Source organism: Leptosomus discolor, chromosome 1 (genome assembly GCF_034619465.1).
Source record: "Leptosomus discolor isolate bLepDis1 chromosome 1, bLepDis1.hap2, whole genome shotgun sequence".
In the NCBI taxonomy this organism is placed as follows: Eukaryota; Metazoa; Chordata; class Aves; order Leptosomiformes; family Leptosomidae; genus Leptosomus; species Leptosomus discolor.
Genome location: NC_141391.1, coordinates 103,325,182 through 103,340,240, shown reverse-complemented (window position 1 = coordinate 103,340,240; position 15,059 = coordinate 103,325,182). Strand labels below are relative to the sequence as shown.

General features: G+C 45.8%; 1 protein-coding gene across 1 annotated transcript in view; it reads left to right on the top strand.

Moving 5' to 3' along the window:
- The window catches only part of EVA1C (eva-1 homolog C), a 39,322-nt gene extending 25,227 nt beyond the window's left edge, over positions 1-14,095 (top strand). The window contains exons 5-8 of the mRNA XM_086461997.1: positions 6,901-7,044; positions 11,456-11,527; positions 12,291-12,380; positions 13,695-14,095. Coding sequence (XP_086318123.1) covers positions 6,901-7,044; positions 11,456-11,527; positions 12,291-12,380; positions 13,695-14,095 — 707 coding nt within the window. The remainder of the gene's footprint in view (positions 1-6,900; positions 7,045-11,455; positions 11,528-12,290; positions 12,381-13,694) is intronic.
- Positions 14,096-15,059: the final 964 nt, after the last annotated feature.

The window sequence follows — 15,059 nt, the reverse complement described above, 5'->3', positions numbered from 1 at the left end:
TCCATTAGAAGATCTCCGGATCTTTGCGGGAAAATAAAAGACTCCAAGCAGTGCCTTGTTTCTGCAGCTGTTCAAATGACTGGCACTGTTAAGACTATACAGAATTTACAGTATTCTCTAAGATTATACTAAGAATTTACTAAGATTATAAAAAAAAAGTCACAAGAAAACAAAAATGTTTTTGAGTCCTGCTTTGTAGCAGATGGTTCTGCTTAGAGGAACCTATTGTGCCCAGCACCAAAGCAGGAAACTGTAGCGCTTTGTTCCTGTGTGAGTTGTTGCCTTTTCTGACATACTCTGTCTTTTATATTTGTACTAACATGTGCATGAGGAAAGAGAAAATTTAAGGGTTGTGCCAGAACAGGTTACTGTAGAGAACAGAAGGAAGATTCAGGTCAACAAAGACTTCTCAAATCATAGATTACTCTTGTTAATACATGAAGGTACTTGAAAGAAGGCTTGGTAGTGGGTCGCCTCTAGCTGCAGCTTGCAAGCTAGAACACTGACATGTCCTCGTCAGAAATTTCACCTGGGTGTGCGTTGGCTGGTCAGACGTACATTCCCTCAAGCACTAATGACCAGCAGAGCCCTGAATTGCATATCTTTATTGCTGGAAAGTAGGGTCCTTTCCAGCACAGCCCTCTCATTTACCTGTTCCCACTTTTGGGAGGTTGAGAGGGGAGGTGGAGAATTCAGGCACTCTCATGACAGCTTGCACCACGGCATGACATACCCTGAGGCAGGGTTTTGTCATAATCCCCTCTTTCCAGTCAAATGGCATTCAGCTGAGAAGAAGGGGTGTCAGCAAGGCAAGAAAGAGAGATTTCCAAAATTGTGTCGTTCCTTCCAGCCCAACAAGGTGTCATGATTTTGTTATATAACAGAATTTGTGATACTGGGATCCCTTCCCTTCCCTTCCCCCTTCCCTTCCCCCTTCCCTTCCCCCTTCCCTTCCCCCTTCCCTTCCCCCTTCCCTTCCCCCTTCCCTTCCCCCTTCCCTTCCCTATTGTGGACAATCCAAAGGGCCTACATCACTTATTCACAAACAGCAGTTGAAAGGCTTTTGGTTTCTTTCTCTTACTAAGAGATGCATACTCCTCCTAGTGTGAGCCAGACCCTTGTATAAGTCTCTTGAGAGCAGATGTAAATGAAGTAGAGCTACAAAGGGCTGTAGGCAGATCTGGAAATGCTTACACCCTGAAGCTTATGAGGTGTGGGTTAGATGAGTGGACAGTGGGGTGGACTGAGGACTGGCTGAAGGACAGAGCTCAGAGCGTTGTGATCAGTGGCGCAGAGTCCAGCTGGAGGCCTGTGGCTAATGGTGTTCCCCAGGGGTCAGTGCTGGGTCCAGTCTTGCTCAACATATTCATCACTGACCTGGATGAAGGGACAGAGTGCACCCTCAGCACATTTGCTGATGACACAAAACCGGGAGGAGTGGCTGACACACCAGAGGGCTGAGCTTCCATTCAGTGAGACCTGGACAGGCTCGAGAGCTGGGTGCAGAGGAACGCAATGAGGTTCAACAAGGGCAAGTGTAGGGTCCTGTGCCTGAGGAGGAATAACCCCATGCACCAGTACAGGATGAGGGTTGACCTGCTGGAGAGCAGCTCTGAAGAGAAGGACTTAGGAGTCCTGGTAGGCAGCAAGTTGACCATGAGCCAGCAATGTGGCCTTGTGGCCAAGAAGGCCAATGGTAGCCTGGGGTGCATGAAGAAAAGTGTGACCAGCAGGTCAAGGTTCTTCTCCCCCTCTACTCTGCCCTGGTGAGCCCACATCTGGAGTAGTGTGTCCAGTTCTGGGCCCCACAGTTCCAAGAGAGAGAGGGAACTGCTGGAGAGAGTCCAGTGGAAGGCTTTGAAGATGATGAGGGGACTGGAACATCTCTCTTGTGAGGAAAGGCTGAGAGACCTGGGGCTCTTTAGCCTGGAGAAGAGAAGGCTGAGAGGGGACCTTATCAACGCTTATAAATATCTAAAGGGTGGGTGTCAAGAGGATGGGGCCAGGCTCTTTTCAGTGGTGCCCAGTGACAGGACAAGGAGCAACAGGTACAAACTGGAGCACAGGAAGTTCTGCTTCAACATGAGGAAAAACTTCTTTACTCTGAGGGTGACAGAGCACTGGAACAGGCTGCCCAGGGAGGCTGAGGAGTCTCCTTCCCTGGAGATATTCAAAACCCACCTGGATGCAGTCCTGTGTGGCCTGCTCTGGGTGAACCTGCTTTAGCAGGGGGGTTGGACTAGATGATCTCCAGAGAGTCCCTTCCAACCCCTACTTTGAAGCACACTCAGATGCACACCACTTCATCCATTAATGTTTTCTTTACTAGCAATTCAAGGGTTTTCTTGTGTATAGTTTTTGCTGGCTTAGATTTTTGGACTGTTTGGAAAAGTACAGTTGACGCTTGAGCCTACCATAAGCCGAGGAGCTCCTGCCTGTGTACAGGCAGACCCAGGTGGTGCAAAACAAAGCAACGAGCGTTTGAGCAGAGGGAGTCTGGTTCCTGCTGCCAGCAGCGAGCGTGGAGTTCCACTTGTCTCTTGCCCTCGATGTTTGTGCTGGCAGATGGATCCCTCACTGTGTGCATATGCATGTTCAAGAAGGAGAGAAGGGCCAGGATGGGGTTTTTTTGGTGCAAAATACTTACAGACTGAATTCTGAACTCAGAGCTGCTTGTAAATAAAACCAAGAAATGGGCTAATTTTATGCAGGCTTACAAGGGCCTCACAACAGGCACTGCAGCAAGAGGGAAGGAGAGAGTGCAGCTTTTCAGAAAGTGATGGTGCTGTATTCACTTCTAAGGAATGGCCTGTGCTGGCAGTAAGTAGTATTTTTAGCGTATCGTACTGTCTTGTTTACTGACAATACTTGGACCTGGCATATAAAGATGTCAGCCACACTTTTCATAAGTGCTGCTGATCATATTGTTTTTGCTAGAATCATTGGTTCAGAAGGCCCTTTTCTGATGCATAGGCAGGACCCTGTGTGTGCCATGCTCTTGCATAAATTACCATATTATTATGGTAACTTTCTTTAGTAGTCTTCAGCCTTAGCTTGCTCTGAACTCTGTAGTTTCCCCTTGTCAGTTCTTATCCCCAGAGCTGATATTTGTGCTCCACAAAGCACAAGCCATCCCGATTTGGTAGTGTGAAATCTTTGCTTTCAGTTGATTTTCAAAGCAAGCTCCATATTCATTTGCGGGTAGGCACAGCCCAGAAAGCTTAAAGCAGCATAAGCCAGCAGTTTGGGATGAAAGCAAGAAGCAGCTCGGCTCCAGTATTGGAGTGACAGGTTGTGGAGGGGTTTCTTTTTTGGGTGCCTTGGTCCTTCACCAGCATGTTACTTCTTATGGCATGCAGATCTGACACATCCCCTGCCCACCGTGTCTTGAGGCTCACCCTGCGCATAGTGATGTGGGAGAAGATGGCAATTAGTAACGTTTGGAGAGGGTGTGACGGGATGCTGTTGGCAGAGCTTGGCACAAGATGCTCAGGCCAGCTCTGGCTGCTCCATCATCTGCAGGTCTTGTGTGGCAGGGTGGAAAGAAAGGGAGGGAAAACTCCTCCTGTCTGAATTGAGAGAAGCTTTAAGAAACCAGCAGACAAATTGCTTCTCATTAAAGCCTGCATGATTTATGGCATGTCATTTGCATGCCAAAACTTTCCTAAACAAAGCTAATTAGGGAGCTGAAAGAGCCTTTCCTCCACAAACAAGGCTTTCTACTCTAACTGTTAAATAGCTGCAGTCAGATTTGATAGTTTATTACTGCATTAAGAACCTCTTCTTGACACCCGTGTCTCCATGCCATCCATGTAAGTGTCTGTTTCAAAAGATCCACCAACAGTCTTGGTGTGTAGTGGGCAACTTGGGAAGAAAGGCATGAAAAATAGAGTTTTCCCAGCCACACATCGCTGCCTTTTCCACCACTGCTTGTGGATGCCACCAGCCTTCTAACACGCCAGGAACGTGCCTTTCAAGAGGCAGTTTATTTTAAACGTATGGTACCCATTTGGCAAGCCCCATAAACATATGTGTGGCTCAAACATTACTTGGATATTCCGAAAGAAGACACATTGCATGTTTATGTTCGTCTCCTGATTGATGATTTCTTTGGGACTGTTCAGTGGGACTATTCACTCATTTATTCAAAATGCAGCACTGAACCCTCTCTTCACGGAGACACTGCAATAAGGTGTTTCACCAGAAGGAGGATAAGTTATTCCTAGCACAAGCTCTGCGTCGCTGCAGCTGGATTGCAATGAGACGCCAAGCGAGTTTGGTTGAAACTAGCTCGGACAGCCCTTCAGCACACACTGATTCCTCTGACTTTGGTGCAGATACTCTTCTGTAATGACTGTTTGTGGGAGATTGTACAGACGAAGCTGCGGACATTGAAAAAGTGGCCTTTGGTACTGAGTACACAGAATTCCTCCGAGCTGAAATCATTGCTCAGCTGGCATTGTAGCTGCCAGGAGAGCTAGTGGGGAGATAGCAAGGACACACATAAACCAGAGAGAAAAAAAATTAACATTTTTTGGCTGAATCACTGAAAGCCAAAATCTTTTCAGACCACAGGAAGCTGTTAAATAGGGGGTTTCTGTTACAGGTCTTTCTAGTTAACGTCTGTGGTGTCCTGCAAAAGTAAGCCAGCCTTGGTTTGTATTTACTCACCTGTGACACCAGGCATGCCTTGGGAAGTTCTCCAAAAACTGGCCTGCCAAGAGCCCGCAGGCATATGACAACTGACTCCTCAGGTAGAAGAGCCAAATCCAACATGAATATAGACGATAAGGAGCTATTAACTCCCACAGAAACATGAACAAACATCTACCAAAGGCAGAATGAAACACGTACTCACTGTGTATCACTGAATTTGTAGAAAACCATCAGCACAACAGCCTCCTGTTTTTTAAGACACTGTAAGTAGCTCCCAGGGCAGGAAATTTTGTAGAGAACATAATTCAGTTTGCCATATTGCTGTTGTGCTTCCAATCCATTAATTTATGAATCATCTGATAATTCCTCCTGATATTCTTCAGTTGTTTTCGTACTTGCCAAAATAAGCTACTTGGTTGCTTAAAATGTCCACCCAAATATATGCTTCCTTGTCCAAAATCACCAGGGATGGAGAAGAAGACAGCTGAGTTACTTAATCAGAACTACCCAGTGTTTCAGGTCAGCCTTCCCTGCCTGCCCAGCAGCCTCCCGGGACATACAGGCATTAGGATTTTAGGTCTCGGAAAAGACAAAGAAAGAGTTGCTCTCCCAAAAATCCATGTTCAAAGGTAACCCATGAGCCCTTTGCCAAACAAAGAGATCAGCCCAGTATCTCCCAATGGCTCTGCTCAAGTCTATGACTTATTTAGTGCTGGTGTCAGGGGATTAGCTCTAAAAATCACAAATCTGCCCCATTTTCACATATTAAATGTCAGTGTTCTTTGTCAAGAACTCCAGTCTCAAGCCTCCTCTGTCTTTTTGAACAAGACTGATTTGGGGAACCTTGGGAGTATCTTTGCAAGCACCGTTTCTCTTTCCTCTAAAGGGCTTCAGCAGTTGGAAGATGGCAAGGTGCCATCCTTGTCTGTGTTTTATTGTAGGAAGGACTGTTTCAATGCCCAGAGAGATATGCTTTCAGACTTCTAGAGCGTCCCTGCCTCAGAAGACTAGAGAGAGAAATATCTTCATCCACAGAAAGTCACAAAATATATGTGGTAACGCTGACTGGAAGCAGACAGCTTCAGAAAAGTGTTACTTACTCCAGACTTGTCATTTCTGTGTGCTTTCTGTTTAGAAACCAAAACTAAGGGATGTTTTTGCTTTGTGGCTTGGAGTTTAGCACATGTGGATACCAGGAATTTAATCATATCTAGAGACATTCTTTCTCTTTTTAAAGCAGATTTTTAAAAGTTTGTCTGACACACACACTTTTCCACTCAAACAATTTCGGCTTCAGTGCAAAATCCTGGTAATCAAGGTTTATTCTTTTGTAAATTCTGGTAGAAGGTGTAAGTCTTGAACAAAGACATTCCAACTCTGATTGTAGATGTTAGTAAGGCAGGTTTTCACACACAGCGTGTGCTTCTTGCTCAGTCCACAGAGAGAGGTTCAGCAATCTGCACAAGGTCAGAGGTAGTTTAAGCTGCTTTGAAACTGGTGTGGGTTACCTCCTGTAATTAGGGCATGAAGGCAGTGCAGTGGTAGATGCCACCGAGGTTGCTTTAGGCATGCAAACTTGGCTTGTGGTGGCAGCCTTACTAGAACAGCCTGGAATTTGGTATGGGAGGAAGAAGCCAAAAGTTTCCCTGGTTAAATATTGAGCCCATTTTGACCTCTTCGCTACGGCAGAATGGCTCGTACCAGCGACAGGCATAATAAATAAAAAGCTACCTTTAATACACTGAATTTCACTGCAGCCCTAGCTGTTGCAACACACAAAAATTGATCTCACCTGGCTTGAACTGAAATTAGGCATCCAGTTGAACCATCTCAATAACCCAGGGACCAAGAGAAAGACCTGCAAACAGCATTGCATGTCCCTTTATCTGCACTTGAGATGGAATAGATGAAGAGCTATTTAGATGTGCTTATTTTTTCCAAGTCATCATGAAGGGAACATAGAGGTCTTATACTGGGCACCTTGTTTGAAGCTTGACATGAATCTTACTGCAACCTTAGCATGCACCTGGAAGTCAGCACGAGGTAGTTAGCCTGCTGCAAGTTGACATTTTCATTGCAGCTGACTTCCTGGCATTGACAAATCTTAGTATTTAATTCTGAAATCCTGCTTAGGCAAACATGCCTGAAGTCAGTAGCGGATTTGTATGTCTCGTCGTGCACGTAGCAGCTATCATTTCTGATAACACCAGTGTTGTATCTTTATTGTATGTATTTTTCTTTCAGACTGTTTCTCTCACACGGCGCTAGAAGTTCTATCAAAAAGGTGTTATGGGAAACAGAGATGCAAAGTCATTGTCACTAGCCAGGATTTTGGAAGTCCGTGCCTACCTGGAGTGACAAAATACCTTAACGTCAGCTATGCATGTGGTAAGAGTAAATGCATGGTCATTTTAAAGCCCTCATTCTGCTTGCAGAGCAAAACGGTGCCAAATGGTGCACACCTATGGAGACACACACACACATGCACACAGAGGCTTCCTAAATCTCCCCTTCCTATAATACAGGAAGTTTGTGACATAGCTATAAAAGAACAACCAAAATAATGTGAACAATCCCACAGGCAGAGCTGCACCTAATGTAAATTCAGGCATCAAGGGGTTTTTTCCTATAAAAATGCAATTGACAATAAAATATAGAGTATGTGTTTTAATATTTTGAGAGATATTATCAAACTAAGAGTCTGTTCTACAGAATTCACCTGCAACAGAGCTAGGAAAAATAACTGGGCATTGTCTACCATCAGTGCAGGTAAATCAGTCCCGCATAATTGAAGCACTGTGTAGAAGCCCAGTCTTGAAATCTGATTCACATGAGCACACCTACAGCCTTCAGCCTTGCAGAGGGATTTCCTTTCGCATGGGCAAAGTCTCACTAAAAGTAGAAATTTGAGGTTATACATCCCTTGCAGGCCTGAAGCCTACTTCAGCTCATTCCTCAGACAAGGGGGAACAGTTTTCCATATTCTTTACCATAGACTAATATATTTACATGGGGGGAAAGCAGAATTCCCTACAATTCTTTTTCTCAAAAGCAAAGGCCATGAGACAGCAAAGTGTAGTACCGGTAAAGGTGAGAGAAAAGTGGTTGTAGAACTTCAATGTAGTGCCTTATTTTGGTATTGCACACTTTTAGGAATGGCCGCACATTCCTTAAGCCTCAAACAGATTTCCTCAGGCTCTGCTTTCTGCTGCTGGCTGGCTGTGCGGTAGAAGCGTGAGGGTCAAGGGTGATTGTCTCTCACATGCCTCTGCTTCAGCCAGAGGAGGCATAAAAGCTTTTTCACCAAGTTACCTCTGTGCTTACTGTGCACTGCTTGGAAAGCTGCCAGCCCTGCTCCTTTCTGGCGCTCTCTGGTCTGTAGGGAGTGGCAGCAGTAGCTCCATGGGGACATACCATAGAGTCCTTTTGCTGCATCTCTGGTGACTAGTAGTCAAAGGGCACAGGTTATCTGAGATGTGCTTTTGGGAACAGCAGTGTAGGATTGATTACCAGATCACCGTGTACCTGAAGACCAGAGGAAAATGAGCCCCGGCTGCTTCCTTGCTGGAATGAGAGATTTTCAGTATCCCCATGAGTTAGCTGTCAGGTGAGAGGCATCGCAGTAATACACCTTTACTGTGTTGAAGAGAGCTGGAGATCTGCCTTTGCACTAACACGTTCTATTATTATGCAGTTGCCTTCATGCTGTAGAAACTTTATGGAAGAGTTAATGGAATTCTCTTTAATTAGAGGAAGGATAATTATAACAGATTGTTCTTCCTTGCACATCTGTGTACTAGAAAACCAGCGTAAGTTTGTTTGCAGCGAGGTTATGTATTCTGTTACTTAGTGAAGTGGTTTTGCAAAAACACGTGGGTAATAAATAGTGTTCTTGTGTGTTGCTGGCGCATTTTGAAGACTTTTTCTTCTGCCAAATCTTACTGAGCTGTGCAATCTGAAGCATTAGCCAATGATTTGCAGGTCTAATTATTTTACAGATCATCTAGTGAACACGGGAAGAGTTTGGGCATATTCCAGAATGACATTTTACATTCTTTTCCCTCAATAAAAGATCCCTGCTAACCTGATGCTTCCCAAGATAAGGTAAATAGGCCTCCTCCTGAAGTGACAGGAGCACAGCAGAGCAGACCACGTTCTCTGAGGGCTGTGCTGCCCTTGAGAGTATTTCCATCATGGTCAGGAATGTGAAAAAAATCATACTCCCCACCTCATGGGTCAGCAACTGTTTAGGGCTAGTGTGCCTGGCTGCATTTTTATTTTTGCAGTTAATTCCTGCTAGTAAAAACTTAGCAGCAGCCAGGAGGTGCTGGTTTCTCAGTCTCAGGGCCCCCGATGACCTGCTCAGCATCATCTCGTGTCTGCATGAGGTGACATCTCGTGGCTCTTGCTGAGGCTGGACTTCAGGAGCCTCACTCGGGAAGCACAGCTCCTGATGCCCCGTGGTGTATCTGCGCTCCCTGGACGCCATTCAGAGTCTGTCTGTGCGGTAGGTGACTGACTCCTACCCTACTCGACAAAGTAGTGCTGGCACAAGTGGCAGTATAGATGGATAAAAATGCCTCATGCTAGTACCAGTTACTCTGTTCAGTGACTGATGCAGCCTATCCTAGTTAAAGTCCTTGTGTCTGAAATGAAGCCGTAACGAAAATCAACAACACAGGCAGTCAGGAGCTTTTTTTTTTGTCCACACCATTTTGAATTAAGCATCCCCCTACAACAAATATTTGAGTGGCATACTAAATAATAGCTGTTCAAACCTGATGGGAAGACACAAGGAAAGGATTCAGTCCTGTAGCAAGCCAAGCCCTGGGAAGTTACCCCTGGGAGGGGAGCAGGAGGAACATCAGCACAGGTGAAGGAGCGCCGGCCTGGGCACCAGGCCGTGCGACAGGAGCTTCAGGTCACACAAAGGCTCTGGGGACAGTGTGTCCTACCAGGATGTTGTTCTTGACATGTGCACATTGCTCATAACAGCCAGGCCTGCAAATTCAGAGTGCAGTCTGAAAACAAACCAACCTGATCACTGCCTGCCTCATGCACCAACAAAAATATTCTGCCGCTGGAAAACAGCTAAGAATTACGATGAGGTACAAGCCAAAATAGAAATGAGCTCATTCTCCCCTATCTCTGTTGGCCTTCTATTGCAAACAGGAGCTAAGAGTCCCAAAAAAATTCCTTCATCAGGAAAGGAAAGAGCTATGATTTTGAGCCCACACACAAAGAAAAGTTCTTCTCAGAAATAAGTGCTATTTTTAGTTGTTTTTCAAATTAAAACTATGCTAAGCCCCAAACCTCGCTCTCCTCCGTTCCATTTAACTTTCCTTAACACTATTTATTAACAAATGTTTCTATGTGGAAGAGAAGTAAGCTTCATACCTGAAATTTCTTCCTTCTTTTTCCCCCTTCACATCAGTCTAAAAATCAATCAATCTGCCTTCACATAGTACAGAGAGCAGGTGCCAAGATCTGGATATCTGAAGGACCCATTCATCTGATACAGAATATGTCAGCTCTCAATGTCTGCATGATGCACCTGCTTTTAGCTCTTTTTAATTATTTTAAGAGTGTGAAAACTTATAAAGGGAAAAATTCAATGAAATGAGAAGGCTGCAGCCCACTCCCACCCAGCACATCTCTTCCCATCCTGTGCGCCCTCCTCCTTGGAGAGCATTTGTCTCAGAGGCTTTGCAGAGCATGTCACACAAGACTTTAAACATTTCTCTCAGTTACAGTGAATTATCCTCATCCAGAACCGGTATCTAGATGCAGTTTAGCATCTGACTGTAGCCCAGTTTATCCTGAATTTATAGGCCAGTTTTGTTTCCTGTCCACTGGCTGGCACACCCCTTGTGGGGTGGAAAACAAAGGAGCAGTTCCCCATGCTGTATGCAGCTGCATTGGTGTTCCTGGAGCTCCACGTGGGCTAGTGTGTGGATCCAGTCACAGGTCCAGAGCTGCCCTTACTAGTCCCTAGCAAGAAATTGCAGCATTTTCTGTCTCCTTTGGTGTTTCACTGATCTTTAGGTGAAAATTACTGGCTCTCTACCTGTACATCCCATCCTTCAGGCTCACTCTGCCTGCTGTGCTTGCTTTTGTCTCCCTGCCCTGCCCACCCCACTTTCCTTTCAGTCTTCTTCCCAGTTACTGTTCGCTTTCCCACCTCCTTTTCCTCCCCGCCAGTGCCAGCCCTGTGAGCAGCACGCGCTTTGCCACTGTCCCGCGCCACAGCATCCCGGTGCCGTGCCTCCTGGTGTGTCAGATCTGTGGGTAGTGGTGGAGGGCGGAGGACATGTCACTGAGCACAGCCCTTCTTCTGGGGCTCCCCGCGTGTGCAGGGCCCTGCATTTGCCCGCTGTGGGGGTTAAGAGTATCACTAGGTTAGTAAAAGTCAAGGCAACGCAGTGGCAGCAGCCCCGGCCGGCGCTGGTACGGTGGGGACAGGCAGCACAGCTCTGCCTGGGGCTGCACCGCGCACCACCTCTGCAAACACTTCTGGCCTTGGGGCGTGAGGGAGCATCTCTGGGCCACCGAGGGAGCTCAGGCGGGCTGCGGCACCGGGGCCAGGCTTGCACACCAGCAGGGACGGCACTTACCTGCGCTGGCTGCGGATGCAGCCGCCCGCTTCAGTCTCTGAGCGGTGGAGCTGCTGGCTCCAATCCCTTCAACACCACCATCAGAAACCCAATTAATAAACCCAGGGTTACCAGTGGGATTGGTAATTAACTGGCGATCTAGTTCTTAAAACTAACAGTACACAATTTGTCTTTCATCTTTTCAGTTCCTAAATTTATCCTCACGGCTGTCAACCCCCTCGTCACCGATAACAAGTCTTCCATCAAACAGAACGATGGTATGTACCATCAAAAAAAAATACAGTTTGCTGCTCTTCTTTGTCTTTGATTGAAATAGGACGTTTTCCCACTGCAGAGCTTGGTCTGAGGGAGGTGGGACGAGGTAATGGCAACCCTGCTGAAAGAGCTGCTCTTCCCCTCGGAGGGCAGCATGATGGGCTGGGAGCAGGACGGGACCCGCACGAGCACGGTCCTGCTGTCACAGCAAGGCTGTGAAACGAGTGACCCGCCCAGACCTACCCACAACGTCCTCTAATTAGGAAAAGTAAATGTGAAACTGCAGTTGTTTCAGGGTGAAGAGCTTTTGAAGAGTTACACCAACACCTGCTCTTCTTAAAGGCAACAAAACTGATGACGTGGCTGATGCATATTCGCTGTCATCAGTAACAGGAGCGTCCTGCAGTGACTGGGCTGGGAAGTCTATTTGAGAGCCGTGAAGCTTAATGAAGTAAAATTATTTCAGAAACCTTAATGGGAATAGGCAAGGGCTTTCACTTGGTAATAGAATCTGTTGAATAAATTTGCCATTTTCTAGATATTCGGTATTTTCAATACTTTGTTGTTTATACTTTATTTCAATATTTATTTTATTTATCAACCATTGTTTGGTCCAATGTTCTGCAAGGTTCCTACAGCACAGCGCTGGTCTGCCTGTGTTTTAGGTGAACTTGTTAGTTTAAAAGTTACTGGGTGAGTATCAGTTTAGTAGCTTCAGCATCTACGATATGATTGAATTTGGTGGTTTACCTCCTTGTGTCACAGGTGTCGACCTTGATCCAAAGGAATCAAGACTTCCAAAGAAAGATGGAACTATTGTTAGCAGCTCTTTGGCTACATTTGCATACATTAGAGGTAGGAAAATAAGGCTGAGATTGTTTGGTTCATTAGGTCATGGCATATTGGGAAAAAGGAGGGTAACCTCAGAAGGTCACAACTGGTAATCCCGTGTTTATAGTAGCGATATTATTACGTTATAATCACAATCTTGTGGTTGGGGCAGTCGCAGCATAATTGATATTTATAGAATATTTTCCATTGTGAAGGATCCAAACTCTTCTAGAGACTGCAGCCAAGGTATTTTTTGATGAATAGTTTCAATGGGGACTGTCGGTTGTTCAGTATTTTTGAAAATCTGGTCCTGATCTGGGAGCAGCGCTGAAGACATCCATTTTTGGAAATGTTGGTTTGCATACATACAAGGATCATCGAGGAGCAGTGAAAAAAAAAACAACCCAACCCAAACCCAGCCATCTCTGGTACAGGACATGGCAGGTTTTATGACTCAGCAACACTAGGGCAAACATTGTTTAGGCAAATAAATTCGTCATCACCAGATCTCTTAACACCACCAGGAGAAGTCAGGAATTTCGGAAGTGAGCAAAGGCTGATGCAATTGCTGAGAAGCAATTCTGGAGCTAAGACTGCCGCTCTTCTAGAAGACGCCAAGAACCACGCAGCTGTTGAGCATCATCCCACAGCCTTTGCAAGGGCTTCCCCCGCCAGCACAAAGAGCGGCCGCAGCCTGCCGGCGTGGCGAGACAGACTGTCCCTGCCGGCAGCACCCAGCTCTCCCCAAACCTCCAGACTCCACCACCCTTGAGGCCTCACAGCAACGCCCCAAGCAGCCAGGGCATTCACAACCCATTGAGAAAGGCCGTTTCCACATCAGCCTCACTTGTTGCTATACTGAGGAGTGATCTCAGACTGTGTCAAGGAAGAAAAATGCTCCCTGCCCAGCCTGGCCTGGAGATGCTGCCGTGGCTCCGCCGAGCCCGGAGTTGCTCTTCCCATGCCCCCTCTTCATGAGGGTAAGGCCTGTTTTTGGCAGGATGGCTGGGAAAATAAAGGGTATGCTTCTGGTAGCTGGTTGAGAATGCTAGTAAGCCGCTAATAAAAAGATGGGATAATGTAGTTGTTTTATAATACTATTAAGAGTCTGGGTACTATTTTTGCACAGTAACTTGAAGAGGCAGAGATGGCAGCGTTCAGAGTGCATGTGCAGGGTGCTTTCAGTGCCTGATGGAACAAACCTCCCCACGTCCCCCCAAGGACCCTCCACTTACGCCTGTGTAGTGCGGGATGCTTCGGAAATGGCAGCTGATTTTTTTTGTAGTTAGGCTTTGGCAGAGTTTGTAAAGCGTCTAAGCACTGGCTTTCTGATTTCAGATCACCCTGAAAGAGCCGCTCTCCTCTTTGTGTCCAGTGTCTGTGTGGGATTAATCTTCACACTCTGTGCTTTGGTGATCCGCACGTCGTGCTCGCGTGACTTCCAGAAATGGCACAGGAAGAAGGATCAGTTAGTGCCAGAAAGTGACAGAGCGTACGAGAACAGTGAAAATGAGGAAGAGGAGGAGGAGGAGGAGGAAGATTCCTCTGATTCAGACGTCCAGGATGAGATAGCGGGACTTTACAGACCTTCTTACTCAGGTTATAATTCAACAGAGGCAGCAGAACTGGCTGAAAGGATAGAGCGCAGGGAGCAGATCATACAAGAAATTTGGATGAACAGTGGTTTGGATATGACACCTCCTAGAAATATGAATATGTTTTATATTAATGAACAATAAATGGCTTATTTTGGATGATGCCCTAGCCCTTTTTTTTTTTAAAAAAGAAATGTACCTTCTGTGAAGGAACATTTGTATCAGTGCATATAATTATTTGTAAAGTAAGAAGAAATAAATGCAATAAAAGGAGAGTTTCAAACCCTTGACTGTCTATAAGTCATTCTGTGAAAAACATGTTTACAAGCTTTCATAGTTTTAAGTTATGTTCCGTTACGCATTACTTTTCACTGTAATTTGGGATCAATTGCCATATGCAGGTTAAGGAATATTTAAAAAGGACTAAAATATTTAAGCAGCATAACATGGAGAAACACCTGCATTAGGGCATCATCCTTGTAACCAGTTACATGTGTTGCGGCTCATAAATTACAGGAGAACGTGCTCTACGGATGAGAAATACGAGTACTAGTAGCATGAGGAGGACAAAGCAAAATTAAACACAGGTTCTTGAAGCTTTTCTGCTGTTTCCTTAACCCAGCCTTTCCCTAATAAATCCCATTCCTCTGGTAACAGTGATCCTGATTACAAGGGGGTTAAATTCTGCTCACTTGAGTCCAGCTGATGCAATTACTTAGACGTAAAGGAAGAGTCCCTCTCTGGACTGGGCGATCTGGAAATTAAGCTGCAAAGAAGCACCAGGTATTTCAGTGAAAATTTTCAGGGTTTAAGCATTAGTTTCCTTAGTTGCAGTCCTCTTGATGGCAACGTAACAGCACCTGAAGTCAGATGCGCTTTGGTGGGCAGAGATTTCACAGAACCTCTCAGAGCCTACAGCTTCTCTTTTAAAGCACACGGCCACCAGGTTAAGGCCTGCCCTAGGAGGAAAAGCGCTGCTTGAAGCACAGATGTAAGGGCAAAACTCAGTCTGCATTCAAGACCTTCAGTGCCCTGCTGTTAAGGAAAAGGTCACCATTCAGCCATCAGAAGATACCTGCCTGAGGCGTAATCCTGGTGCTACCCATGC